Genomic DNA, 10,447 nt, shown 5'->3' on the forward strand with positions numbered 1-10,447 from the left:
TGGATAGCTCTATCAGTTCTAAACTGTTCTTCCTAGAGGTCCAGTAAGGATCATCTCTTATTGATTCAGTGTTACTACAGGAGGAAACCTAAACTAAACTAACTTTATTTATACTGGATAGCTCTATCAGTTCTAAACTGTTCTTCCTAGAGGTCCAGTAAGGATCATCTCTTATTCATCCGGTGTTACTACAGGAGGAAACCTAAACTAAACTAACTTTATATCAACGGTATAACTCTATCAGTTTAAAAGTATGTAGAGGTCCAGTCAGAACTCGAAGGAAACCTAGGACTAGAAAACTCAATAAAGGACTACCTCATTGGTAAAGTGAAAGCTTATTTCCCCTCGTAATCTCCTGGATTTATTTCATTTTTTTACATTTTAACAATGTTTGATTCCTCCTAAAATAAATCTTGTGCGAAGCAAAGCAAATTTTCAAGCCGAAGACTTCTCAATCTTCATGTAAACAATGACAACTCCGAACACTAGACAAGACATCAATCCCTTCTTCTTCATTTGCTTTGCCTCGTGTTATCGAAGTTGTCGTTGATGCGTAATTTACAAAGAACACAAAGTGGAACAATATACACACAGCTCATGCAATTATCATCAATCAGACAATCGAGAAAGCATCACCACTGTAAGACGATCATCACTGTAAAGGTCTGTCCAAACGATGCAATTTTGACAGATCCAATTCACTTCTGATGGATGTTTTATAGTCTGTTGGCTTACAATGTGCTATTATATTGGACAGCAAATCCACTAAACCCAATGCACTGCTTCAGTACGGCTTTATCAATAACAAACTACGTTCCATACGTCAGAAGTGAATTGGATCCGACAAAGTTGGATCGTGTGGACAGACCTTAAAGATCTGTTCACATGATCCAATTTTGTCGGATTCAATTCACTTCTGATGGATGTTTTATAGTCTGTTGACTTGCAACGCATATGTGAGGCAAAGCAACTAAAACCAATGCAGTACTGCTTTGTTAATAACAGATTATATCCCATACGTCAGAAGTGAAATGGATCTGACAAATTAAATCGTGTGAACAGGACTTAATAGTAATTCCATGTTCAGTATAGCTATCACAAATACACGAATATAATTCTTCAAATTAGATTAAGATTAGGTCTAAGATTAGGTCTTAGATTCGGCTTATAGTTGATTTGTGTCAATTCTAATCCTAAATCTAATCCTAATCCCAACTTAATCTGAAGGATTAAATTCATGTACATAGGATTTTCTGAACAACGGATTATTATCATTATCACTATGTCTGTGGTTTAAGACTTCCTCGCTATTCCTACAACCCTCATCCCTTCCCTTTAAGTCTACTCTCGATGTGCTTAAAACCTGAGTGCACAGATATGCTTTCCTCTATTCAGCTGTTCTTCTGTAAAACTGCGTGGACTATATTTCGCTTCTTTCGGGCCCAACGTTGGAAATTTGTCGTCTGAGATGCGGTCTTGGATCTAAGCAAAAATCATAGTGTGAAGGAATTGTCGTGTATATTGCATTAATTGATACCTCTATCAGTTCTAAACTGTTCTTCCTAGAGGTCCAGTAAGAATCATCTCTTATTGATTCAGTGTTACTACAGGAGGAAACCTAAACTAAACTAACTTTATTTATACTGGATAGCTCTATCAGTTCTAAACTGTTCTTCCTAGAAGTCCATTTGGGATTACCTCTTATTGATCTAGTATTAAAACAGAAGGAAACGTAAACTAAACTTCTGGAGGGTAGAATAGATTACGAGACAAGCTTACCCTTCTCGCTACGGCATAAATACCGTTAAGGACCTGAAAATAAGATAATTTTTCAAACATTAGAAATGACGCAGCTTGCATTTGATGTGTTTAAGAGCTCCAACTCCTTAATTGCAGGGAGCATGAGTGACTGTTTTCAAAAAAGTGTCGTACAAGCCCGTTGCAAGAATGAAACACTTGGTTGATGTGCTAGCTTCAATGCTTATTTTTCTCAAAACGTTAATCCGGCCACATAAAATAATAACAATTATTGCTTACAGTTCCTTTTTTTGATTGATGTGAACGAGGAAATTAGTATAACAAATGCTAAGCTCTCAGGAAAAGACGATCGCAAATAACAGCGGCAAATCACAGCGGTGAAACTCGTCCAAAGATTACCATTGCTCACCTGGTTCATGTTTCGTTCTTCGTATAAGTCGACGGTTTGGAAAAGGTCTTGTTCGGTGCAACCCCACTTCTTTGCCGCGCTTAAAAAGTTAAATATGTTCTCCGTCTGTATAAAAAAAGTGAATAAAAGAAATCAATACGACTTAATTCGGAATGGACAAGGACTACTCAGATAATTTCTTACCATCTTGAAGCGGTTTAGGTTTTCCTCGTGGATTTTTTTTATAGTGTTTGGTTCCAACGTGTTTATTAACCTACAATAATAAAACGAATATAACTGACTTGTAGTACAAGAGATGAAGAAAAGACTTAAACTAAGCCAACTTCTTTATCGATCGATATAAAACTGTTCTTCAAAAAGGTCCAGTAAGGATCATCTCTTATTGATGCAGTGTTACTACAGGAGGAAACCTAAACTAAACTAACTTTTTTCATACTGGATAGCTCTATCAGTTCTAAACTTTTCTTCCTAGAGGTCCAGTAAGGATCATCTCTTATTGATCCAGTGTTACTACAGGAGGAAACCTAAACTAAACTAACTTTTTTCATACTGGATAGCACTATCAGTTCTAAATTGTTCTTCCTAGAGGTCCAGTAAGGATCATCTCTCATTGATCCAGTGTTACTACAGGAGGAAACCTAAACTAAATTAATTTTATTCATACTGAATAGCTCTATCAGTTCTAAACTGTTCATCCTAGAGGTCCAGTAAGGATCATCTCTTATTGTTCCAGTGTTACTACAGGAAGAAACCTAAACTGAACTAAATTTATTTATATTGGATATCTCTATCAGTTCTAAACTGTTCTTCCTAGAGGTCCAGTAAGGATCATCTCTTATTGTTCCAGTGTTACTACAGGAGGAAACCTAAACTAAACTAACTTTATTCATACTGAATAGCTCTATCAGTTCTAAACTGTTCCTCCTAGAGGTCCAGTAAGGATCATCTCGTATTGATCCAGTGTTACTACAGGAGGAAACCTAAACTAAACTAACTTTTTTCATACTGAATAGCTCTATCAGTTCTAAACTGTTCTTCCTAGAGGTCCAGTAAGGATCATCTCGTATTGTTCCAGTGTTACTACAGGAGGAAACCTAAACTAAACTAACTTTATTCATACTGAATAGCTCTATCAGTTCTAAACTGTTCCTCCTAGAGGTCCAGTAAGGATCATCTCGTATTGATCCAGTGTTACTACAGGAGGAAACCTAAACTAAACTAACTTTATTCATACTGAATAGCTCTATCAGTTCTAAACTGTTCTTCCTAGAGGTCCAGTAAGGATCATCTCGTATTGATCCAGTGTTACTACAGAACTGTCCTCCTGATAATAATAATTGCTACACTGTGCTATTATACCTGGCACTCAATACGCATGTGGCTGAGATTACACTAACTAACAACCTGACAACACCGTATTGCACAAATCTCCAATCATCACGAATGGATTAAGCGGTGCTAAATTGTGTAATTAACGCATCGACACCTTGACGGCTAAAGTGCTACGAACTCGAAATATGATTTTCGGTATGTGCCATATTTTGGTAAAATCGAGATGAAATAATAGTACGTACTTGCAAAGGAAAATCCCATCTTTCAGCACGTTCGCGAAATGTCTGGGTCCCAATTCCCTGTCGTTTATCCTCCATTCGTTGAGTTGTTCCAAAGACTCCACCTCGGGGGGTGGGTCGTCCATCAATATTCCAGTCACATCTTCAATCCAGAGCCTGGCGTTGAGTTCGCCGTCGATGTCGTAGCTCGCGTCAAGCTGAGAAACAAATAGAAAATTTTAGGGGCGAAATGATAAACGATATCAAACATACACAGGACACCTCTCTATTATACAGGCGGCCGCATAACTACGCCTTTAAAAAAGGCAATGCAACCTCGACTATAAGGTGCTGTTACATGCTCCTGGTTGCCCAAGACTTAATGAAGCGTATGAATACTTCCCTAAATGAATAAATACAATACGAACACTTGTCTAATACATTTAGTACGGACCCTTATACAGAAACCTGCATCTCTCTGAAACAGACATACAAGCACCACCCTAATACAGACACTACCCAGATACCGACGACTCTCTAATGCACGCAGCAAGACACCTCTAAAACATGCATACAAGCACCTCTCTAATATGCAGACACCGCCCTGATCCAGACGCCTTTTTTTCCTAACGCGAATATTGTAGAGACCTCTCTAATATAAAGGAGACGACGGTGGTTGGAAAGGTGGACAGTGCTGTCGATACAAATGTATTTTTTCATCGATTGTTCTAATATAAGAGTAATGGAGTTGAGTTTATCCATTTTCCCCCTTTTTTTCAACGTTTAAAAAATACGATATAATAATAATACGATCTGATCAGCACATGAGCAATTGGACATTTGAAATGAACGAGAAAATGATCTATTTCAGACATGCTTTGACTTAACATGAAGATGGATTATTTAAACAAAAAATAGTCGTTTATTTCAATGCTTAGTTATGTAACAATTACTAAAGCTTTGTACCCATCGTAAAGTCACCAGCGAAAGCCCTCGTTTGCGATCACTACAGGAGCGCTTTTTTATTTTTAATGAATCCTTTTTTTATTCACCGGTCACATACAACACATCACCGAACGTCAGCGACATGGAAGAAACAGGCTTAACAACTTTTTAATACAAAAATACAGACACTATCTTCATACATAGAGAGAACTACCGAGTCAAGGCTCATCTGCAATATAGAGTGCGTACTAAAACACTTCAAACCGGATACCTAGTGCACTTATCTGACGTGGCCACCTCTCCTAATTGACATATATATCTAATGCGGCCACATTTCTAATATATATAGTCTGATTGATATGGACGTCCTCGCGACAAAGCCCCTTGAATGGACTTCAGTTATCGTAAAATTGCAACACATCGAACTTAAATATACTTAGGTAGTTTTGTAACGCAATCACGATAACGCAAGTGTCCCATGCAGTTTATAATATCCTATATAGGGACAGAACCGCGACACATTCCGGGAGTTATAAAGCTCTCCGAACGTCCCTGCGATTTGGGGAGGAATCCGAGTCAAATCAGGACGATCGAGAAGTGACGTTTTCTCTGGGGAAAATATTTCGTGCACGTAAATTGCCTAATAGCAACATTATGGCAAAACAGACGGAAAAGCAATAAAGAGTAATTGTCAGAATGGCACGCAAGTGTTTAATATCATGTCTACTATAAAAGGAGTTTGCAATGTTAGTCACGAAACATGACAAGATGTCAGCTACGAGAATTTTATTGCATTTCCTAATCGTATATCTAATCTGCAAAGAAAACTATGTACGGTGCACGATGCGTGGTAATCGAGCGACTCTTCACTTGAATTCTTACGTATAAAACTGTCTAGAAAACGGCTAAAAATATATGAGAAATGTCCGCGTCGATTCGAACGAAAGATTTAATGCAGTTGTTAAATCCCTTTTGATGACAAGCTATTTGAAGAAGCTGCCAAGCTGGTTCTGATTATTTTCATTCAAAAGTCAAAACACGTCTTTTTTCTAATGAACATTATATATTTGTTCAAGTGTCAATTCCAAGAACTATGTCTATATGGAAAGCCTAGATAGTTACAAGCAATTTAAAAAACAAAAGGCAACGAATTGAACGAAAGATTTCTCGTTAAAACATAAAGGCGATTAAGACCACTGATTGGATTACACGAAAACGTTTCTGTAACAACTTTGTGTGGAATGGCAAATCCTCGTTTCACATACATGTCCTAAATTCTCAAACAAAGAATTTTCGAATTAAATTTCATTCTAAAACTGAACATATAAGATACTTGCACGCAGATTTTTTGTTTTTTTACCCACCGGAAAGGCTCGAGGGCTTCTAACCGGTCTTTATTTCGAAAACTACAAAGTGTTTGTAAACTGGAGTACTGTATTTAAAAGTCGAATAAAGAAACAGCGGCAATTAATAAACAATAAAGCTTTGAACAATGGCAATGTAATGTTCACAGTGAGGGAACTAAAACGGGCGGCATTGTCACCGCGAAGGATTATAACCAAATTAAAACATCAAAAATCTGTTTGCTAATTCTTTAAAATGCGTTTCTCGTTTCTCGAATGCAAATCGACGAATGCCACGCGTTGAAAACTCTAAAACTATGGCGCGAAATGTTTTTGTTGGCCATAAAAGGTTATCGCTGAGCCACACAGACTATTTGACAAGTCCACGGACAGCTGAAGCATGAAAATTGATATATTATAATTATAGTTAAACCCCGCTAAGTGTGAATAGAGGTAAGCTTAAACGCCATGGAAACTATAAATGAATTCCTATCATCACGAACGAGCATATATGAAAGTCGATAAAAATACACCGCGAGCTTTGAAAGTTCCACAAAAAATTTGGCGAGCAAAACAAACCATCGTGTTTATACAGCTGGCCACAGCAAACGGATGCTACGGAAACGTCTAAGGTTACCCTCGAAAATTCGAACTGAATAACAGATTTTTGCCCGAGAGTCCACGGAAAACATGGCTCAACTTGAGGCACATTAACACCCAGAGATACCATACATAGGAAATGAATTATTATAGATAACTTTGTCTATAATCCACAATGTTGACAAGCGAAGCTGGTCGATAGAAATATAGAATATCTACAATTTATAATCGCAGACAACGACGTACTAGGTGGTACATCATCGATTTCAACAAAACATAGCAATAGCTCATTTTAATCTATTTGGAAGCTCTTTAAACTGATTTGTCAAAGAATTTGCCAAATTTTTGGATTTATTGAAACAAAGCAAGCTAAGATTTCGATGTTATGATTCACTTAAACGATTTGTTTATCCCTATAATGGTCGAAACTCCCCTCGATATATCAAAAAACCCTGCTATTTTGAATGAAACAACAAACTTTGGAGTTATAATGCTTGCATATCTTCACCGAAATACGAAGAATCTTGCATAAACTTAATTACCACAGGCAAATTGTCGCCATTAAAACACCATGGTATACCATGTCCCATAATTTGCTGACGTGGTGGTTCCAAGCTTCAGTAACGAAATCAAGCAAAGTCCTGAAATTCTGGAAAGAATCCGAACCAAACCACGTCTACGTTGCTAGTAACTTCTAGACGACCTATTAAACTTTCCTAAGTAATTCTTTCAGACATAGGCGTACGATAGTTCAGCCACAAACCAAGCTATTTACAGACTATTTATGAAATAAAATAATGACAGCACTCATGCCGGGTACTCGCTACAAGGTGAATTTAATGAAAAACAAGATTTATGAAATCCACGCTATAGAACTACATATCACAACCGTTCGTTGCTGATAGCATCGTGATACACTGTTGACAAATTTCAAATGACAAAACAAGGCTATATTTACTGGTTTTTAATTCCCAGCGAAGCTCGAAGCTTACTAACTCACCTTACGTCGAATATCTAAAGCGATGCCTGACGGCGCCGCACGAGAAGTCATATTCCAAACGGTTCGTCTTCGAATGTAACGGTGCAAGTCGAACTCGCGTATCGTGAAATAATGAACGTGGATGGATTTTAATAATGAGTTCGTAGCAGCAGAGATACGTCTGTAAACTGATACCAAATATTGCTTTCTGTTGACGGGTTCAAGCTGGGTTCTCCCGCGAGGGGGGTCTGTGTTCCTTCGCCTGATTGGCTGAATCACACGCGAGCGGTTATGGCATTGTTGGTGCTTGCGACCAGAGGAAGTCATCACTTCTCAACTGATGTTCACGCCTGTTGAGTTCCTGTGTCGTCAAGCGAGTTAATTAATAAACAGGAAAATTAGGTTGAAGTGCAAGCGTGGGAGACATCGAAACACCTTATAAATACATTTAAATGCTAGCGTCTGTTAAAGGAATGTATATGAAAGAAACGTATATAGCCATGCAATTTACCACGGAGAGTGACAACTTGGTTTTCAAAGCGAAAAAGTTTAAGTACCCTAGCAATGTTCAAACTGTGTTTGAAATGAGCATTTGGAGAAGAAAACGTAGTTTCAATGTCGTTCTCGTAGTAAATAACGCCTCACACTCAGACTCATTGAGTGGGACATAGAAATTGTGTCATCAATGATCAATGGGAGAACTTTCTAGTCCTCTCTTAGTAAAATTTAACGTAAAACTTAAAAAACTAGCTTTTATTCGAGTGGAAATACCGCAAAGGAATCGTTATGAAGTGATTGAGATCTCTCACTCAATGAGTTTGAGTGAGTTTTCGGAAAACAGGCGTGTAAATCTTTTTCACCGCAAATATAAGTTTGGCTTTATTTACTGTTTTCAAAACGGTCAATGTTGACTTCACGCACGTATAGCGATATATCATTACATCAACCATCTTAACATGCTTACCAGAATTACGAGTTGACATGAGACGCACTAACTGAAGAAAAAACCTAAGTTTGAAGCCCTCTTGAAACTCAAAATATGAATAAAAAAACAAAAAGCGAATTTATGTGTGAAATTCAGACGACATTCCAAGTCCTCGTAAGCCATTCACTCTCAGCTATATATTCACTGAAAGTATTTAAAATTTCTTAAAACTAAACTCTTTGTGCTTTAGACACGAATTCTTTGGTCCATCTTAAGTTGCCTCTCGCCTATACACCTTGGATAACCTCCAAACTGAGATGTAGTCTCTTCAGTTCAAATTAAGCTGAAGTTGTTAAAATTTGAATGCTTAATTATTTCGACAAAACCCAAAAGTACATAATAGTGAAAAACATGTAATAAATATCAGGCACTCTAACTTAAAGAAAAACTTCATTTCGAGGGGGGGGGTATTTAGGACTCCCTGCGGTTAGTATAGTACAGGTTGTTGTAGTTAAACATATTTAAAAAATTTTACTTTTATAGTAATAAGACTATATATGTCCAGTTAATCTGCAGACAATCTAATGAATTTGTATCTGACATATCTTGTCAATCGATTTAGTGATTTATATCAGTTTGATAACGCCTTATGCCAACGAATATAAACATTTTGAAACCCAAGAAATCTACAGTTTCACGACCTTATTCAAAATAGTCCAATAACCGAATGGTCCATAATCCCACTCCTAATAGTTGTATATAGACCTGCGCAGACCAGCTCAGCAGGCGAAGATCCGAAGATAGACAGATACTTCATGAAGATAGCAATGTAATCCATTGCAATGGTCCAATCAATCAAATTCAACGGTGAATTACTCTAGGCAGGCTCAGAAACGAGTTTCACGGTCTAGACTTTAAACATCTTCTGTAACTTCGGGGGATTTTTTGGAATGATGTTCGGTTCAAGATTTGTCAAGCACATGTGGATATGATTTAGAGACATTTATAACTTATTTTAGAGAGGGGGGTTTCGAAGTTTACAAAAATGCAGTCCGTAAAACAAGTAAATAGGGCAAAATACTGAAGGAAGTCAGACTTGAAAATACACAGAAAGAGGTGTACGTGTGACTCAGTTTAAGTTTGGTAAAACATTCACAGAAAAGTGAGAAAACATTGCTTTAAAAGTTTACATTGAAGTAAAGGAAAATAAAACGAGAATGCCGGTTTGAAAACAACAGCGTATTCTGTTGTTGAAATTATCCGTTTAATGGCTTTGTACTAAAAGCATTATGTTGGGCTTTGATATTTATCTTCCGAAACGTTTCCTGCCAGGCACGTCCCTGGCAACAGTTATTGAACAGTATGTACGTAAAGAAAATAACAACTCCATGTTTATAGAAACGTCTCAACAGAGAAACTAAATACAACTACCATTGCTAAAGACCGTGAGTTTTCTTCCGACTATCAGTGTATATATATCGACATAATATTGAGACAAAATCGATCAATAAGGCCTAGCCGTATGGCACGCGCCATTAAGAACGAGAAGAGAACTTACATTGTGTTGATGAAACGAAACGAGTAAATGCCCTTTTTTTTTATAACTATACGTATTATATTAGCGGTCTGAGCCGGATCATGCGGTCAGCCTGTAATATATAGTTGGCCTCTGTTTTGCATTTTTCGCACTTAACAATCAGCCAAAACTCCAAGTGCTTCGGTCAGAAGAAGTCTCGACAACCGCCTGCGCGGGCACTCATCGCTGCACTCATCGTAGAAAGCATGCAGTTTGGGCTGGGTTTGATTCCTGTAATACCAACGCTTTTCCTTGACAGCAGGAAAACGAGGCGCTTCAAAATTTACGAGCACTCTCTGCCTCCTACGCAGGCCCTTTTCGGGCAAATATGGCTGGCGGTGATATTTTGCGGGTAAAAGTCG

General features: G+C 37.7%; 1 protein-coding gene across 1 annotated transcript; it reads right to left on the minus strand.

Moving 5' to 3' along the window:
- Positions 1-174: 174 nt before the first annotated feature.
- Positions 175-7,911, minus strand: LOC114536532 (myophilin-like). The gene is made up of 6 exons (XM_028557878.1): positions 7,606-7,911; positions 3,742-3,935; positions 2,351-2,420; positions 2,168-2,272; positions 1,780-1,812; positions 175-1,482 (listed from the first exon to the last, which is right to left on the minus strand). The coding sequence occupies exons 1-6, from the start codon at positions 7,909-7,911 to the stop codon at positions 1,357-1,359; spliced, it is 834 nt and encodes a 277-aa protein (XP_028413679.1). The 3' UTR covers positions 175-1,356.
- Between the last annotated feature and the right edge of the window lie 2,536 nt (positions 7,912-10,447).

This window comes from Dendronephthya gigantea, unplaced genomic scaffold, assembly GCF_004324835.1.
Source record: "Dendronephthya gigantea isolate DGI-Jeju-01 unplaced genomic scaffold, DenGig_1.0 000002F, whole genome shotgun sequence".
NCBI classification, from domain to species: Eukaryota; Metazoa; Cnidaria; class Anthozoa; order Malacalcyonacea; family Nephtheidae; genus Dendronephthya; species Dendronephthya gigantea.